At 43.7% G+C, this 20,704-nt stretch overlaps 1 protein-coding gene across 2 annotated transcripts in view; it reads right to left on the reverse strand.

The window, feature by feature from the left end:
• grik4 (glutamate receptor, ionotropic, kainate 4) overlaps nt 1–20,704 on the reverse strand; it is a 92,273-nt gene that overhangs the window by 10,784 nt on the left and 60,785 nt on the right. For both annotated transcript variants that reach the window (XM_061216766.1, XM_061216767.1), the window contains exons 7-12: nt 19,725–19,886; nt 17,091–17,243; nt 15,044–15,148; nt 8,591–8,698; nt 5,112–5,315; nt 1,005–1,118 (exon numbers count right to left, since the gene is read on the reverse strand). In XM_061216766.1, coding sequence (XP_061072750.1) covers nt 1,005–1,118; nt 5,112–5,315; nt 8,591–8,698; nt 15,044–15,148; nt 17,091–17,243; nt 19,725–19,886 — 846 coding nt within the window. The remainder of the gene's footprint in view (nt 1–1,004; nt 1,119–5,111; nt 5,316–8,590; nt 8,699–15,043; nt 15,149–17,090; nt 17,244–19,724; nt 19,887–20,704) is intronic.

Consider the following 20,704-nt stretch of genomic DNA (forward strand, 5'->3'; position numbering starts at 1 on the left):
CTGACAGCCGAAGGCCTGACAGTCTGTTTACATTTCAGAAAACAGGACGTGTCCATGAGAATGATTCTCGGTGTTCCACCTGGGCGATCCTCTCCTATAAACATTGCACGACAAAGCGTGATGTTGTCCAGGTCAAAATGTGCACGACACTGAGAAGAAGCGTAGTGCGACAATTAATTCAGTTGAAAATGTGTCAGTGTCATCATAAAACACTTGTCGCAAGGGTTGTGTGACAAAGTCAGGCTCACGACCACCCTGCACCTCACACAGAGCCAGTGTGAGCGTTGAGGATGTGTTGTGTAAAGCGAAAAGCGATGGGCACAAACACAGACAAGCTCATTAGCAGCAGCTGCGTAGGTGACACGGCTGAACTAACCGCACACCTGCTGCTCTCCATTCTCCCAACAAAGTGTTACGTGGCAGAGGACGGGTAGCTGGAGGAGAGGTTGTGGGTAAGCGCCCCCGCGGGACGCATTAATACCGCCGCCCGCCGCGCCGAAACGGCTACATCCGGTGGACCGGCCCCCGGGAGACCGCCGTGTCACCTCGGGTTTGGCGAGCGCCTTTGATTAATGGTGCTCTGGCGCTGAACATAAACGCCCAATCGAATTTGCGGAGTTACCTGTGGTTATGTCCGCGCCGTTACATTATTGGTGGGGAATTAGATGCATGGGTAGTGGGACGGGCTGGAACATGGAGAGTGAGAGCAGGACATTTATCAGCCCAGCGGCTGCGACTGCAGGAGAGAGTCGCGCTGTCATCCCCTCCCACAAACCGCAGACAGACACGCTCACTGCCGGAGTGGAGCTTCATAGATGGAGCTCTATAGTGCTGTGAGTAAGGGGCTGTGAAGCTGTGAGCAGTTATAAGGGACGCTCTGTGCTGTTGCAGCAGTAGGTCTGTGTAGCCGTGAGTAGCTATAAGGGAAGCTCTGTGCTGTTGCAGCAGTAGGTCTGTGTAGCTTTAGCTGTGGTGGTACTGTGCCACCAGGGCGAGGTTCTCACCAGATGTACTCGATACATGATGCTGATGCCCAGGGTCATGAAGGGCTTGGAGAAGTCGATGACCTTCTCCCTCTCCGCTGTGATGGTCAGACCAGCCACCGCCAGGTCAGCTTTCTGAAACACAGCACGGTCAGTCTACAGCACCAAACACAGAACATACAAGCTCTCAGGTCAGCTTTCTGAAACACAGCACGGTCAGTCTACAGCACCAAACATAGAACATACAAGCTCTCAGGTCAGCTTTCTGAAACACAGCACGGTCAGTCTACAGCACCAAACACAGAACATACAAGCTCTCAGGTCAGCTTTCTGAAACACAGCACGGTCAGTCTACAGCACCAAACACAGAACATACAAGCTCTCAGGTCAGCTTTCTGAAACACAGCACGGTCAGTCTACAGCACACACAACTCTACACATACAAATGCTCACAGCTGGACATTTTACAATATTGAATTCAGTTCTGAGAATTGAGTTCATATTGAACTTGATACTCAGTTGAAAATGTGGTCTTGAATGTCTCAAAGGAGATCACCAAAAAAAGAAAATGGTCAGAAGAGAGGGCACTTTTAAGCTATTCGCCTGAAAAAATGGAAAAAGTGGGCTGTTTATGCTGCACACGCTGCATGTAAAGCAGGACCCACAGACTTAACCTCCCATTCACACCTTCAGAGAAAAGTGTAACCATACACAGAACCTGTTGACATGACCTTTCTCTTTAAACAAGTCCACTAAAATGTACATTTTGCACTAAGCAGAGACTCCTATCCAAAGCGAAGGTGCATACCGTACAAGAAGGTTAAGGCGAGGAAGAGCTAAAGCGTAGTCAATAGATTCACAACCCACAGCGGTGCAGCGAATAAATGCCTCACTGAGAGCTATAAGTAAGACTACAACCTAAAGTTCAGAGTCATATGGGAAAGAACATAGGATTTTCTTTTTTTCTTCCAAGAATTTGTGGGGCAACTGACCCACAATAAACTAGCATACATAAGGCTTATACTACACCATTAAAAGGTCCTTACTGCCATGATGGTACTGTTGTACGTATGTTTTAGAGAATGCCCCAAAACCAGAGTTTTGGCCTGATATCCTAGCCATTCTGTACACCTTCTCCCAACTTCTTTCTCTTGAAGAATCACTCTTCATTGCAGCTCTCTGTTCCTTTCTACAGACTTATTTTAGCTGCCCTTACTGCAGCAAGGACAGTACCTCAGCAATGGTTTATTCCTGACTTACAGTGCCACTCATGTCTACCTGGGTGTCTCATATTTTTATATTGCTACTCAAGAACAATATTCAACTTGGTTAGAGGGAGCTATGAGTGAAACTATTAAGGCACAGACACGTATCATTGAAGATATGAGGGACCCATTATGATACCTGAATGTCTTTTCTTTTCATAACTCTTTCATTTTATATATTGTATTGCCTCTTCTACCTGACATATTGGAAACCAGTGATTCCATTTTATTCAATAAAAAGTTATCCAGGAAAAACAACCTAAAGTTCAGTGTCATAATAGGTGGAAGAGTGAGTTTGAGAATTTAGTGCAGTCGCATAATGGGAGTCCATATGTGAGGCATTTCGAGCCTCAGTACTCTGAGGTTAATGACCTGGGCATCTAGTATCAACACATCCTGTTTTACTCTTCTGCTAACATTGTATCGGCTGTGGTGTGACACCAGCCACACCTGCGGCGACCCAGCATCGCCCAACCATCAGAGACGTGTCAATTCATTTCAAACGCCCGGTTGCTGAAATATTAATAAAACCGCTGAATATTAACACGGATTACCTGATGCCTCTGTTATCAACAAAAGAGGGTTCAGTCACTCACACACTTAGTCACTGGCTTTGAATAATGCATAGTGTTTTTGCATTTTGTGCCAGTGCATTTGTATCTGTTTAAGCTCAAAGACGAACGGGCGCCTGAGAAAACAACAATGCCAGTCATTCTTGTAATCGCTGAATAATGCAGGGCATCACTGTGTAGTACACAAGGGACTGCTGTGTTTAATGCATGAGAGACTGTTGTGTGTAGTGTATGAGGGACTGTTGTGTGTAGTGTATGTATGATAGACTGCTGTGTGTAGTGTATGAGGGACTGTTGTGTGTAGTGTATGAGGGACTGTTGTGGGTAGTGTATGTATGATAGACTGCTGTGTGTAGTGTGTGAATGATAGACTGTTGTGTGTAGTGTATGAGGGACTGTTGTGTGTAGTGTATGATAGACTGTTGTGTGTAGTGTATGTATGAGAGACTGCTGTGTGTAGTGTATGTATGATAGACTGCTGTGTGTAGTGTATGTATGAGGGACTGTTGTGTGTAGTGTATGCAGTGAAGTGTCTCTGTGTGGTGCAATGGAATGCTATTGGAATTATGTCTACAGCTGCCCATAACCGGACCATGTACCTCTCTGCCACCAGGCATTAGCTGGACGGCCATATAGAGTCTCCACAGAACTGCCTTAATTCTCTCCTCAAACCCCGCCACAACCCCCTTTCCACCACTCACCGCTCACAGCCATTCATTGAACACCCCCCCCCCCACCCCTCGTTCTGCCACAGAAGTATGCGTCTCACAATTAAAACAAGTGGATGTTCAAGGTCACCAAGGGAGAACAAACTTCAGAGAAACAGATTGCAGTGATAATAGGAGCCGGCGTTTCTTTCTTTATTTCTTTAATGCCGTTGCCCTCCATTAGCCTCGGAAATTAAGACAGATAACTTATTAAACACCCCCGCCCCCCTCTTATGGGTAGCGTGCTGGCTGGGCCGAGGGAGCTGGGACTCGTTCCCTGGCTTAATGACAACGTTGCGCTTCATTCTTACTCAACCCCAGTGACACAACCCCAACCGACCGCACAAAAGAGACCATCCAGCCTTAAATGTTTTTAAATAAATAATATGCCTCATATTTATGCTGAAAAGGTTACAGTGTGTGAAAAGCCTGCCACAGCGTTTTTGCTTGTGGGCGTATTAATTAAGAGAGCGGAGCGGGAGGTTAGCGGAGCTTTTTAATGCTCGATGTCCACCTGCTAGGCAGGGAGAGGAGGGACTTATTGCTTGGAGGGGGGTGGTCCCATTTGAACATTGTGTAGGGTACAAGGCCTGTAAGATTTATGGGGCATGTTCAACATTTAAGATGTGTGGTCTGTGAGAAGCATACAATGTTTAGGATGTGTGTACAATGGGCCTCATGCAAGAACATTTTTGTATTCTTATCATAGATTTATCATACTTTTTTCTGACGAAGGGCACATATGAGTGTGCCATGTCGGATTCAACAGATGCTTCTAACTTCAGACAACTGTCCTAAATTAAGCTGTCCATTATCATACAGTATATATGGTACTGCAGATGGCTTTAGTCAAATAGATGGCCAATGGGATTAACAAGAACAAGGGAAATTATATTAAATACAGTATATATGTTTGGCAAAACATAATAAATGGTGGACAGTTGATAAATTATCTCTTATTCCTCTCAAACAGTCCACTAAGACACGTTTCTGAAAGCATTTGAGCTAAGAAATAAGCGATGCAGTTGCTGAATCTTGATTCGTATGTGATGTACAAAACCGAGTTTGTTCCGAGTTCTGAGCCAGGCCAGGAACTGGAAGCCTGTGCACAGAAAATTAATGTAATACTTATAATTGTTTACATGAATCGTATGACAGGTTGGGACTGTTCCTAACTGTTGTTCCTCTCAAATAAATTTGAAAGCCCCATTTGAAATAAGAGAAAATTTAAGAACAAATCTGCTTGTATGAGTATGGGTTCATGCATGTTTGACCAATAAGGTGTATATCAAGTGAGGTGTATGTGACTGACAGTGTGGCCTGTGTGTGATACTTACACATGTGATATTGTGTAAAGTGTATGTTCTATGTATCAAAGGTGTATGTAGCGTGTGATAGTGATGATGTATGTTACGTGTGATGGTATCTAAGGTGTCCATGGCATGTGATAGTAAGGTGTATGTAGTGTGTGATAGTAAGGTGTATGTAGTGTGAGATAGTAAGTTGTATGTAGTGTGTGATAGTAAGGTGTATGGAGTCTGTGACAGTATCTCAGGTGTATATAGCGCGTGTCCGCACTCTCACCCTGGCGATGAGCTCCCCCACCATGCCGGTCCAGGTGCCGTTGGCCCCTGAGACCCCGTACACCCCGTCGGCCACCAGGCGGATCTGGTACTGGAACCTGAGGATGTGGGCCAGCTCCTTCAGCATGTCCATGCAGAAGCCCTCGTACCGCTCGTTCCCCCGCAGCTCCTGGTGGTTCGGCCGCAGCATCACATAGGGGTTCTCCTGCAAACACACACACATCCTCAGCCCCGAACACACACACACACACACACACACATCCTCAGCCCCGAACACACACACACACACACACACACACATCCTCAGCCATGAACACACACACACACTCACACACACACATACGCACACATACACACACACACACATACACACACACACACACACACACACACACACACACATCCTCAGCCCCGAACACACACACACACACACACACACACACATCCTCAGCTCCGAACACACACACACACACACACACACACACACACACACATCCTCAGCCCCGAACACACACACACACACACACACACACATCCTCAGCCCCGAACACACACACACACACACACACACACATCCTCAGCCCCGAACACACACACACTCACACACACACATACACACCCACACACACATACGCACACATACACACACACACACACATACACACACACATCCTCAGCCCCGAACACACACACACACACACACACACACACACATACACACAGTTAACTAAATAAATCCTACTGAATTCTCTCCCTGGAATCCAATTGGATCCTGCATCTCAACCCCTGCAACCAAACTACAGTAGCCCTCCACAGATTGGTTCAGTCTGCGCTGAATTGAACAGTGTGTTTTATGTCCCCAGTCTGAGACTCTGGTTATTTACAGCTTTGGTCACAGGCAGTAGTGGAGACAAGCTGATATAAGTTGGTTCCAAAGGGATTTATTGCATAATCTGTTGATAAAATAAAGTAAGCTCCTTACAAATAACCATACAAACAAAGAGCAGACAAAGCCATTTTTCAAAGAATGCCTTGATAAACAATTTGATAAACTGGTACTAGGTTTCAATGCAAGAGCGGAATGCTATTGTAATAACTTATTTCCATTTATAACCTTTTATATATGACATTTATCAGATACAAAGCTAACAGCATTTCTATTGTTTCTCGTATGCTGAAACAGGCGTGAAGCATTTTACACAGTTATATAAAAAACTAGCCTTATCAGATTAAACGTAAGTGGATTGAATAGAATCATATTAACTTTAGAATGATGTAATGGTGTTTATTTATAGTGGCCCAAGCTATTTGTATGATGAGGAACTTCTGGTCTGCCAAGGTAATTCATACTCCATCAATTATCGTTATTGGGCAAAAAACAACATATTTGCAGACGCATTACCACCTTCCATCACCATGGCAACATCCGTGCACATCTCGGAACACCTGGCTGCGTTTCGACTGATCTTTCACTTGCTCCTCAGCCTGACACAGCTCTGCAGAAGCAACCCCTAAACACTACTTTCCCACCCGACACAATCCAACCCGACACAATCCAACCCATACCAACTCCTCCACAAAGGGAAGCAAGCAGTAGCAGTACAGACCTTTGGCCCAAGCAGGTCAACTGCAAATTACACAACTCTTACCAACAAACAGGCAAACAACAAATTACACACAGCGGCAGTCTGAACCCAAGAGTATTAAGGCTTGAGCTGGAATGGGGGCTCCGTGTCTATAAATGCATATCTCTCCATGTGTTCATTAAGTCATTAAACACACGCTCCCCCGTCCCTGTGAGCGCTGGCTCCCCGGTCGAGCTTAAGCTGCGCGGCAGCACAATATAAATGCTAATTTCATCCTGCAGCGCGGCAGAAGTGTTGAGCCGTTGCAGACGGACGCCTTCGCGCAAACCCGCTTTATTAAGCAGCGACGCTCCCCCGTCCCGCGCTGCGTTAAATTGCGGGTTACGAGGGCGAAGGCGACTCGTAAAAGCAGCCCTGCGGATTCAGGGATAGGCCCCGGTGTGCCAGCTCCCAGGGAGGGGAGTGGGCAGATCCAGTTAATTAAATGTTGGCCATAATGCCGGCCGGCCCTGCTGCTGATTTACGACTATAAATGGAGGCAAACTTTTATTTATTTCTAAATAACCTGTTATTAGCGGATTCCACTGAGAATACAATATACTGCTTTCCCAGTTGGCCTGGTTAACTGTTGACACATAAAAGCGTGGCGCGGACCCATCAATCATGCACATAGCGGCAGCGTCGATCGATAAAAAGCTGCATTATCAACCAAACCAGCCCCAGCCCAGGAGGGGTTAGTCCTGACCCTGGGAGTCTGGGAGAGGAAGGCTTTATGCTAACTGACAGAATGAAGCCTGCCTGACAGCTCCATATTCCTGCTCAGCTTGTGCTATAGAAAACCCACACATTACTTACATCTATATAATATGTATCATATGTATCATATGTGTGTGTGTGTGTGTGTGTGTGTATGGGGGCATGAGTATGCGTGTGTGCACATGTGTGCATTCATGTCCGTCTCTGCGGGTGTGTGCATAAATGGGTTTTTCTCTGCAGTAGCCCAAATCCGCTCTTCCAAAATTTCAAAGGAGTCTAACTGGAGTGTTTTTGTCATCTAACTGTGGTCTTATTTGAAGTTTTGATGAGACATTTCTCTGTATTTTACTCTGGCTGCAGCTCCATTAGAAACACTAACAGCAGCCTCAGCAGAAATGTGGAAGTTCAAACAGCCCCAAATCCTGACGGTCAGCTGTCCGGCTCCCACAAACTAAACACGGAGTGAGGCAGAGAGGGGACAGATCTGCGCAGGGATGACAGCTCCTGGTGACAGGCATCACTGTGATTAGACGACTGCTGCAGGAGGGGCCGGGGGCTGACTCTGGTCTCCAGGCCCCACTCAAAGCAGGGCACAGCCCAGCCCAGCCCAGCACAGCACAGCCCAGCCCAGAGCACACAGACCAGAGCACACAGCCAAGCCCAGCCCAGCACAGCCCAGCACAGCACAGCACAGCACAGCCCAGCCCAGCCCAGCATAGCACAGCACCGCCCAGCCCAGCCCAGCCCAGCGTAGCACAGCACAGCGTACCCCGGCTGATGGGCTAGCAAGGAGAGTGAGTGCAGCTCTGCTTCAGTCAGAGGATTCATACGTGTCATTACTGAAAGATGGCCGCAGGGGCCCTGCTCTCCTCTGCGCTATGAGAAGCACCGTGATTTATCCCGTTCCAGTCCACCCGTAATCTGCCTGCCCTCTAAAAGATCAGTGACATCCCACCCACTGCCATTCCACCCACTGAGACCACACTCAACCACCTCACCGACTGTCCTCATTTGTCCTGCTGGCTCATGTGTTAAACACCGCAGTTAGCCCACGATTAGCATTCTGATTACAGGTCTGCATTAGATTTCAGATTGAACATCTCTGTTAGCCTACAAGCTAAAGAGGGGGGTTACTCACCAGGATGGTGGTGATGATGAGGGTGGTGTTGAAGAGTTTGTCTGTCATGTTTAAAGAGGGCAGTTTCTTCTCCATAAACAGGCCCAGCTCCGAATGCCACTGACCAATCTGCAGGGACACACACATACGCACACACAGACACACACAAACACAGAGTCACAGAGATAGACACACACATATACACACAGAGACACACACGCACACACACGTGCGCGCACATGCACACACAAACAAAAACACACACACAAACACTCATTGTCAGTAGCAGCACATGATTCCTTTGTAACCATGAACAGAATGAAGGAAATCATCTGCAGTACAGATTTCCAGTCAGACAGGAGAATAACAAATGCACTGATTTAGAGAAACACCCTGCTTTCACTAGTTTTCTTTCAGTTGGAGAAAAGAACATTTTAAAACATTGTTATTCATGAGAACAGTCGATAAACTGTAGCATTTTGCAAAACAGTGCGAAATGTGCAATTTTCTGAAATATTACAATTTCACGAAAACATACTCAACAAAGGAATCATCAAAATGATAGACATAAACAAAGAAATATCTTGGATCAAGCTGATAAAAATGAAGGATATTCTCTTTCAGAGTGCTGTGTCAGAAGCATACATTAGGTGATAAATTAGGAGTTATTTATGGTGGACTACGGAGAAGTTAAAATAATGCTCAGACAAGGTCTATTCGATCAATGTTTCTTTGGTCATTTATGTTTGGTCATGAATTGTCATCCGCATCGTTAAAATATTTTCTCTGGCTAGACAGCATGGACAATAATTCCTTAAGTGCTGTATCTAAGGCATACTGTATATCAGATATAATAACAGGTCACTTTTATTGTTCCATTGCCATCAGCTCGCATATGGGGACAATGGTTGCAAACATTCCAGTGTCATGCAGGAAAAATACGTATTACTTTTATAATAATAACTTTATTTGTATCGCACTTTTCGAGCATACAGCACAAAGAGCTCTTTATTACATTACCTCCAGACAGACTCACATAAGTTCATCCCAAAAGGTTTAGGCATATTCAGAACAAGGAGGAACGGAAAACACAGACATGCATGGCTTTGCCTCAGACCAGTCTTGTGTGCTTGCACTGCGATATTCACCGACATTGTCACAGATGGTGATAAAGTTAGTCTAAAGTTGTGCAAAATTATGCTCTGCTTCAGTGAGCTGCTTGAGAAATCGCTGGAGAAAAGCAATAAACCATCCACACTGGAAGGGGGCCTATTGCTGTGTGTGGATGCAGAACTGAGGTCCCCTATAGCAACACGCATTGTGAGTCTGCCACCACACTGTCATGGGACAGCAGTTGCTTGTTTTTTGACAAGTTTTTAATTAGATGTGTGAAGATCAGTCACAGACTAATTTGAGGTTTGTTTGTTGAATTTGTGGGTGTCTTTGCACACCTCTCCCATCTCTCCTGTTCACACTTCCTATCACTGACTCTGTTACCTGTATCATGATCTGTGTTTCTGTCTGTTTTCTGTCTAGTCCCTAGCGTTTAGTTCATTATTTCCCTCTGTGCTTTCCCTAGTCTGTTTTCTCTTCATTCATTCTCATTCATTCTTTTTACCTGTGTCTCACTTCCTGATTGTTGTGCACACCTGATTCTTGTTCCCCCTTGTTATCTGTCTTATATATACCTGTTTGATTCGTTAGTTCAGTGTCAGATTATACTACATTACACAAGGAAAATATATACATTATACTAGGAAAAAGTATAATGACATCTTGCTTTCAGTGTTCTGCCTAGTGTTTTGACAGGATGATGCAGAATGTATGCTACAGAAGTAGTTAATAGACAATGCTGTGAACCTGTAGTTATTGCAGTGTCTGTAACCCCTAATACAACCTTACTAAAACATCAATATTTTCTTCTTATGTTCTAGCTTCAAACTGAAGCCTTCAACTATATAATCAGTATGTTTTCAGCTCATATATGTGCAGAAATGTAGGAAACTCTTAGAGTGTTCCTTCCCAACGGTAGTTGATCTTTTGCTGGGAACCTTGGCACAGTGTGGTGCAGTAAGTGGCATGCATATATTCTCAGAAATTTGCATCCATTTACAGTATTATGTCTACTGCAAACCCTAAAGTGTCTGGGGGGTAAGTTTATACAATTATATTGATTCTATATTCATCTTGTACATTTTTGTTACTCTAGCATGTAGTATCCGTACCCCTGTTTACAGAGATAGTTCAGATTATGCTGCAGAAAGGTTTTGTGAACATAGAGAAAGCAAAAAATGGAACATCAGCTGATAGTGATTGAAAATTGCATCGTTAGAAAAGGAATGAATGCAGGAAAACCCCACAGTTAAGGGCCCGTGCAACTTATGGGGTTAAAAGATGTGTTAGTAATTGAGAAAAACTGCAACTCAATGACATTTGATTTAGAGGCAACAAACAGATTTCAGTAACTCAGTTGCATCCTAATCTTTTAAAGACAACACATTGCCTTCACTAATTCAATTTCAGCGTATTCATTGAGACACACAGCTTTCATTAGCTCAGTCAAACCCAGTTAATTTAAACACACTGCTTTCATTCACTCAGGCTCATCCATTTAATTTAAACACACTGCTTTTATTCATTCAGTTACATGCTGCTCTCTCAAGGAAACTACATTTCGCTACGTCTCCACAACATCTGTGCCAATGCATTACAGTGCAGACCAGTGTGTACATCACTGTGTTACTGTGCATACAAGTGTGTATATCTCACTGGAGATAGACCGTCGGCTCAAAAAGGAACTTCACTATCTCTCCCCAGGCTGTTAGCCACAGCATTGTAACAGTGCTCATCCCTGTACTGCAAATTACTTTGTGTGACCGGTTAGTTGTAGGTATAGGTGACAGGTTTGCTGCAGGTTTATGTAAAATGCTTGTTGCAGGTGTTGGTGACAGGTTTGTTGCCAGTATAGGTGTCAGGTTTGTTGTAGTAATAGGTGATAGGTGTGTTGCAGATATAGGTGACAGGTTTGTTGCTGGTGTTGGTGACAGGTTTGTTGCTGGTGTTGGTGGCAGGTTTGTTGCAGGCATAGGTGACAGGTTTGCTGCAGGAATGCACAACAGGTTTGTTGCAGGAATACGTGACAGGTTTGTTGAAATGCTCAGCATATTTCAAGTGGATCACATCGCAGCAGCTGTGTATGTGTTTGTGGAGAGAGAAACCCTGTGAGAATTATTTCAGCTCTTAGCTCGTACTGTTTGTTTCCACTCAGAGCAAGCCTGGGAGGCATAGCAAGCAGGAGTTAATCAGGGCTTCAAATTTACCAACATTCTCAGCACTGAACTCCTGATAGCCCAGGGGATTCCTGGAATCTGAGATTCTCCTGAGAGAACCATCAAAGCTGCTCATCTGGTCTTCCTCTGCAGCTTCATATAACCACACAAACATACACACACAGCACGTCCTATGACTGACTGTGTAACATGAGCATTTACGTTTGTAATGGGGAATAATTGTCTGAATTACAAACACATCCTTGTAATTTGTAAGAGTTATAGATCATTTGAAAGCAATCAATGTCTGTAATTAAATTTTAATTGGGCACCAAGTCAGTTGAAGGGTAGCGCAAAGGAAGAGAAGACAAAATACTTAATGATTATATTCAAGTGAGTGTGAGTGCAATGTGAAGACGCAAGAGTGAAATGCATTCTGGGAGTTGTAGTGAAGATTGCCTGCAGCAGGCGATGCTAGAAGTTATAGTTACAGTCTCAGGAGACAGCTATCAATGCTTATTAACATACCATGTTCTGATGCCTTCATCAAACCGAAAGTGATGGATAAGCATGCATGTAGCACAGTGGAAGCCTTCCAACCAGGTTTTGGCTGGCACCGTGCCACAACAAATCTCATTCTCACTCCTCACAGGGGCTGATGGGAGGTGGAGTTCAGAGTCAAGAACTACACCGCATGCTCACAAGAACCAGACTCAACCATGCACTGCTCTGCCATAAATGATCTTCTTCCAGGCCTAAATGAAGTAAGGCTGTATCACAGGGTAAACTAATGGAACGGAACTCTCAGGATTGCCACTGAATGCGAACTGCTCATGCCATATAAGAGCTTTCTCCCTCCTCCCTCCAAGAAGACTCCAACTTGGGGGGGGGGTTAACAGTGAAGAGTAGGATGGTCACGATGCTGTGAGACATGAAAAAATGGTCTGTTTCTAACAGCTATTTTGCAGGGACACACCATTTTGTTATCAGTAGACAGTAACTTAAGAAAATAACTTCACAATGTAAAAAAAAACCCACAAAAGAACAGCAGCTCTAACTTAGCATACACTGAGACAGGGGTAATGCCTCAGCCTAAATCGAGACCCTGTCTGATTACTCACTGCCGGGCCCCAGTGAAAACGGCTCTCACGGAGAGAAGCAGGGCGGACTTTCTCAACTGTCAACCCTGCTGCTGGGGTAGAGGAGTGTTCAGTGGAGTGCAAAATATGATTCTCAAACACACTGTGATAAAGAGGAGCAGACTGCTATTATAAACGCAGACTGGAACAGAAATGGAGGCAGCACCGTGGAGAAACGCAACCCGATGCACAGCTGGTGCCAAATGCAATGCCTGGTGTTTGATCATGGGAAGAGTTTGGGGGAAGAGCAGGGAGATAGTCCCTAGTACAGTGGGAAGACATTTGGTGTTGGATAAAGGTATGATGAAGTGAATGTGAAGGCTGGGGGTGGGGTATGATTCATATTCATACTGAGGACATTTTTGGGACAAGATCTGAGTAGGGCTGAAACAGCAGGCCATTACAATAGGACCGGTGGCTCACCAGTATGGGCAGGTATGGGCAGGCATAGAAGTGCAGATGTTTTATATGGGAAGAGTTTGGGTGACTGAGAGGAGTCATCCTATATCATCCCAGTTATTTGTACAGCAAAACAATCACGCAGGAACTACTGTGCGAGTGTGTGTGTGAGTGTGAGTGTGTGTGTGTGTGTGAGTGTGTGTGTGTGAGTGTGTGAGTGTGTGTGTCTGTATGTGAGTGTGTGTGAGTGTGTGTGTGTGTGTGTGTGTGTGAGTGTGTGTGTGTGCGTGAGTGTGTGTGTGAGTGTGTGTGTGTGTGAGTGTGTGTGTGTGTGTGTGTGTGAGTGTGTGTGTGTGTGTCTGTATGTGTGTGAGTGTGTGTGTGAGTGTGTGAGTGTGTGTCTGTATGTGTGTGTGTGAGTGTGTGTGTGAGTGTGTGTGTGTGTGAGTGTGTGAGTGTATGTCTGTATGTGTGTGTGTGTGTGTGTGAGTGTGTGTGTGTGTGTATGTGTGTGTGTGTGTGTGTGTGTGTGTGTGTGTGTGAGAGAGATAGAAAGCGAGAGAGTGTGTGCGCATGCTTGTGTGTGTATGTCTGCATATGTATGTGTTTCTGCATATGTGTGTGTGCCTGCATGTGTGTGTGTCTGTGTACGTGCGTGTGCACGCATGTGTGAGTAAACACATGTAAGCTTCCAGAGAAAGTGGTGTAGTGGTGCAGTAATTGGATTTTATATCTGTCCTTTGGGACCACATGTTAAAGCCTGGCTGCATTGCGCTGAAATTACATATGAAAAGAAGATATGAATTAAACATATAATAAGATATATTTTCTCTGTCCTGTCTTTGACACCACAGCAGGTTTATATATCACACAGCAAGCTTGTCACAGCCCTAGGGGAGAGGAGCACACATTCTGTTTGACTGCAGGGAAAGTTTCAGTCCATCCAATAAAAGTCTAAATGTCCCTTCTGCCTTTCTTTATTATTTTTCATTTACCTTTGCTTCCCTCCATAATTGCACCATTTTCAGTGTGCCCTTTAATATTTAATACTGCAGATGAAGTGTTTTGTGCATTGAGACGTTTTCTAGACGGAGAGCAGAGAGTGAGGTAAAGGGAGGGTAAGTGCAGGTAAGGAGAGGGGTTGGGGTGGAAGAGTTAAGGGGGTTATTATTCTTTAGACACTGACAGATATCCAAGACTGCAGGCCCCATTAGAGAAAAGGCTCACAGCAGGCATCAAACCCCATAGCTGGCCTTCCAAATGATTGTAGTTAGGACTGTGTTATTGCTATAGGGAGCACCTGCAGTAAGAAGCATGTTCCTGCTCTTAGGAGTGTGTTGTATACGGTGTGCGACTGCTATGAGTGTGTTATTGCAGGCAGTGTGTTACTGCTTTTAGGAGTATGTGATTTTAGACAGTTTGTTACTGTTCTTAAGAGTGTGTTCTTGTAGAGTATGTCACTGCTATTGGGAGTGTGTTATGTTATTGTAGACGGTTTGTTACTGCTGTTATGTGTGTGTTATTGTAGACAGTGTGTTCCTGCTCTTAGGAGTGTGTTATTGTAGATAGTGTGTTACTGCTTTTGGGGTGTATTATTGCAGTGTTTTTACTGCTCTTAGGAGTGTGTTATTGTAGCATATTACTGCTGACATAGTTTGTTACTTTACCTGCCTTAGCCCCTCTCTGGTGTTCTGCATGATCCTCAGGGCGTAGTTGGAACGCTGGCCTTTGCTGTTGAATTCAATGTGTCCGGTTAGACCTTCCAATTCTACCTATCCAGGAGACACAAAGACAGGCCATTAGGGCACCCCCCTGTGTTTCATCCCCTGCATAGAAGCAGAACACGGTCCTCCATTTTGCTCTCTTACTGTTCATGCATTACTTTGTACATACTGTGAACAGTAACGCAGTATCATTTTGGCATTAACTCAAATGCTGGGTTAATCATAAAAGTAGCCTATTACTTATTGCAATCTATGAAAAACTTCAAGAATACAGTTTATTCAAAACACAACAAATATTACTGAAGTGTACTTCATGAAATAGTACTTCATGGCACATTAATAAGCAGTTTCCAACAACCAATCAAACATTATAAATGGATATGTCAGACTATTATTTTTAAGGGCAGGACCCATATCAAGTGCTGACTGTCACAGACAAAACAAGGAGATAGAAATGAAGAAAAAATTCCCAACTGCGGACGGAAACAATCTTATTAAGAGAAGTGGTGCTTGCAATCTCTTCAAATTGAGAGAGAAATGAAGCAAAAATTCCCAACCGTGGAAGCAATCTTATTAAGAGAAGTGGCGCTTGCAATCTCATTCAAATTATCCAGAAAAAATAGGTAGTGACTCAATTTTAGACAAGTGTCACATAGCGACTTAATTACAAATTATAATTTGAGTGTCCAATGTCGTAATGTCTCATAATAAAAAATAAAAAAACATCCCCCATTTATATTCTCAAGTGATGCGAATCAAGATAAGAACACTGCGATCAATCAACCACCTCTTAATTCAGCTGTAAAACAGCAGACATTTTCAGATTGAAACATGAAAGATAATATGCCACCTGCAGAAGACCACAGAGATCGAGATGATGTTCGTACCATTGTGGTTTCATTTTAATGACAAGATTAAAGTTTAGTGGTTTGTGGAAATACAACCTGCTTCTTGCAGTCCCATCATTAGTGTGGCATATAAGCCTGCCTGTTTCATTGTTCTGGGCTAGTTCTTCTTGTTTGTTCCAGTGATTCTAGCCTCTGCTTCCCTGTTGTTTACCTGCCTGCCCTTTTATCCTGCCAGTTTGTGTCCCGTCATGCCACCTGCCCGATCCTCCGCCCTTTTCCGGATCCGACCCTCATTCACCCTGGACCTCCTTCTCTGCCCCGGACTTATTCTCCAGCCCCTGCTTCTTGATGTCCTGGCTTTGACCTCCATCTGTCCATTGATATCCACCTGCCTTATCCACTGTACCCTGGTTGTTTGGATTCTGACCCGTTGCCTGGACTTTACCATGAACACTGGTTACCCGTATTGCCCTATGCTGCCTTGGCCTGACCCTTTGCTGTCGACCTTGATTAAAGCCTTCCATTTAACTGCAGTTACGATTGGTTCTGACTCTTGGGGTACTGTCAAAATGAATCACTGTGGAAACACTGATTGCACTGTTCACGAATAACCCCTTACATCACTAACTAGGATTTATATTTATGACAATACTTACGTTTTCATTAACATTATGAATCCAAGAATTTAAATGATTTTTGTTGCTATACACAGGGTTCATTTAAGCTGTGGGGCTACATTTATGAGTTAGCCATACATTTTACACATTACTGTACAAATATTTTGGGCCTACAATGGCACAACCACACAGTATCTCCAGTGACCAATGGCCTTGGTAGTGGAATTCATGTCCAAGCCAGTATGCTTTTTGATTTGTTAGTGCTATCAGCACACTGATATTGCAAGATATCAGATATCAGATACAAATATGTTTTATTATTTGCTCAATTTCCCTTGACATTTCAGGCCAGTGAGATGTGTGTCCACTTCTCACAAATGTTCTACAACCTTCCACGATGCAAATATTCTCAAGAGCCTTCAAGGATTTTCAAGGACCATGGGAACCTTTGTGACCGTCTTGAGGACCAGGGTGAATGAGCGACAGTAACCATGGTTGCAGGTGTAGAGAGCCCGGAACACTTACCATTCTCAAGTAATTCATCAGGCTAGTTCCGTGCTCCCAGATCTTCGAGGACTTGCAGGAGAGCTGTGTGGCTCCCACATTCTGACTGCGGTTCAGTTCCTGGACCGCCGCGACAACCGTGTGGACCGCATCATACAGCAATGCGGAGGAGAGCTGAGGAGAGGGACCACAGCTACTTCACCCAGTTATTGTAGTGTGTGTAACTGCTCTTAGGAGTGTGTTATTGTGTGTAACTGCTCTTAGGAGTGTGTTATTGTAGTGTGGGTTACTGCTCTTAGGAGGGTGTTATTGTTGTGTGTGTTACTGCTCTTAGGAGTGTGTTATTGTAGTGTGGGTTACTGCTCTTAGGAGTGTGTTATTGTAGTGTGGGTTACTGCTCTTAGGAGTGTGTTATTGTAGACAGTGTGTCACTGCTGTTAGGAGTGTGTTATTAAAGACAATGGGTTACTGATAGACACACATCCCATTAGATCAAGAAGACGAGCTTGATACACGTTAAATTATTAGCAATATTTGGTATCCAGTTAGATAATTAACACTGAAAGTAATTGGCAGAGGGGTCAGATTCCAGCTAACACAGCGGGGAGTGCTTTTGCGCAGAAAGATGAACAAAAGGCCATGCTGAAGACAGCCTTCAGAAAACAGGGCTTATGTCTCAGATATTTAAACAAGATTAACTGAATTTAATTAGAACAAAATGATTTCCCACTAGGCTTGTATAACAGCATAGAATAGATTATAAAACACATAATAAAGACATAATTGGCTCCAACTTGAGACACTAAGTATTACAAACATGGAGCTACAACCCTTTATTTATGTTTATGACACCAAGCTATAACTCAAAAGGTCATCGAAAGTGTAAAAGTGAGAAAGTAATATCTACAGTAATTATAAGTACACAGGAATACAGCTTGGAAGACCTGTCAAAAGGGTGAAAAATCAATATCAGCTAAATGTGTTTGAATACAGCCATTTTAATTGACTAAAAGAGACCATGCCCACTCACCACCGCTGCTCCTAATAATCCTGTTTCATAGCCACCACACCATAAATAATGGCTCATTACTTATCCTCATTTGCTGGTTTGTTCAACTTTAGATGCACCACAGAAGAGCTCATTGTTTTCTTTTTTGGCAACGATTCAGCAAGTTCCTATCAGGGTCAAAGCAGTGACTCACCCTCTCTTATAAATGCATCTGAAAAACATCCTTTAATAAAGGGACAACCTCATTAAAGGGAAAGGCCACTGAAGAGACACCACAGGCCCTCATAAGCATCTCACATAGATTTTTCTAATTCTCCTTTAAAGGCTTAATTACAATGAAAAAAATCTATAAACTGTATTCATGAATTGCCAGTTACTGCCAGTCAGTGGACAGTTACTGTAGGAGACATGGGTACTGGACCTATCCCTCACTTTATTGTGCTCCAGTTAGATAATATCTTAAAACAATCTACAGCTGTGAATCTGAACAGTAATGATGACTGTAATCAGCTTCAGCTGTGAATCTGGACAGTAATGATGACTGTAATCAGCTACAGCTGTGAATCTGGACAGTAATGATGACTGTAATCAGCTTCAGCTGTGAATCTGAACAGTAATGATGACTGTAATCAGCTTCAGCTGTGAATCTGAACAGTAATGATGACTGTAATCAGCTTCAGCTGTGAATCTGGACAGTAATGATGACTGTAATCAGCTACAGCTGTGAATCTGAACAGTAATGATGACTGTAATCAGCTACAGCTGTGAATCTGGACAGTAATGATGACTACATTTGAAGGCACAAACATTACAGGGCATTTGTTTACTGTGGAAGATTGCTGTGATTGGCTATGAGTGGTATGGTAGCGAAGTGTAAAATATGGGAAAGGCTGCAAACATGTCCAACGTGTTTCCTCAACCCCAAGGATGTTTCTGTTTATTCAGCCGGCCAGCTTACATATAATTATAAACCTCAATCTGGGGCCACCCAATGTTCATGAGTAACTCCCATGATGCACATTTCTCTGGTTTGATTTTTACATTGAAACATCATGTGGAGTTACTTCAGTAGTATCATCTCACTGCCACAGCCTGTCTCTAATTTTTTACTACATTTAGACATGTGTCAACCCACCAAGAACTTCCTGAACCTTCACTGTTAAATATAACTGTAACTGTGAAAGCAATGATTCTACTCAGAGGGACAAGAGATTTTGAGTTCTAATCAGGAAATTAATATATAAATTCTACATTTAATTGATTTAAAAATTCATTTGCTATGAATTTACACACCAAAAAGATGAACCTGTGCAACTTAATTTCAATTTACTTATGGATAGGATGGGGAATAACATTTATTCAACTTTTGAATGTTATATCATAAATGTAACTTCTAGAATTGGTTTATGAGAATTGTTAACAGCTCACATAAAAAAGGAATCGCCACTCATAACAGAGTTCTCGATTGACTCATTAAGGGGACAACATTTAAAAACCATTCCATTCGTTGTCCATATAAAAGCAATAAACCCCTAACTGACTGAACCCTCCCATACCCTGTGTGAATGTCTGGTTTGAGGCTGTGAGGCCCATCCATGGTGCCTTAACCATGAGCCATCCAGAAGGTCGACTGATGGTCAACTCACCGGTGCCCCAGCAAAGGGTGCGTGGTCACAGTTCTCCTGCCAGGAACGGTTGAGACTGAGTAGAAAGTCCTGGAAGAAGGGGTGTGTGCGGTTGAAGACTGAAAAGCCAACAATGTTGACATGCTGGTCAGCCACATCATCCAATCGTAGCAGGGTGAACTCCTGGAAAGGGGTGGAGTCAGCTCATCAGTATCAGAGTAAAGGCTGTATTTTACTCACAGACTACATCAAAAAGAAGGTTATATTCTACTTAGTGTCTACACAGACACACCAAAATGCATGGGAACTTTATTTGAATTCTTGAAGTGCAGGAAGATATTGTTCCATAAAGATTCTGATTTCATTTATTCCTGAGTAAATATTTAAAGTATCAACACATACAGTAACACCAAAATTGAGTTTTCCAATTACTCAATGAAGCAAGCCATCTGTTCATCCTTTAAATGTTATGGCAGTAAAAAGGACTGCACACCTGAGAAAAAAATGTCAGTTTGGAAAAGCACTACATAACATGAAGAATAAAAGTTGTCGGAGCATGGGAGCATGGATGTGAACATGAACTGAGGCGATACAGTTTATATTCCGCACCAGAGACTGAGAATCAAAGCAGGCAGCTTTCTCCTCCCAACACTCATTTAAAAATGAAATTCAGAGACTCTGTGTTTGTGCTTATGTTCAAAACTGCCTTCAGTGATAAGATGCAAAATGTGTATTTTCTCACTGTCAACATTTGAACAACAGCAATGCTGGAGAGAACAACAGTGCAACTTAAACCCCCACAATGCAGGGCATTGACTAATGAGGGACGCTTGGGTAATGAGCTCCCCGCAGAAGGCTATACGCTCCCAGGCTGAGGGCTCACCTGGCCCTGCCAGGGGCTTAACCCTCCTCCTGGAGAAGGCCCCAGATATAGTTTAAACTACCCCAGGGCTAGGAGCCTACAGGCAGGGCCCACACAGTAAAAGCAGGGCAGGATATTA

The sequence above is a fragment of the Conger conger genome, chromosome 13 (genome assembly GCF_963514075.1).
Source record: "Conger conger chromosome 13, fConCon1.1, whole genome shotgun sequence".
Lineage (NCBI taxonomy): Eukaryota > Metazoa > Chordata > Actinopteri > Anguilliformes > Congridae > Conger > Conger conger.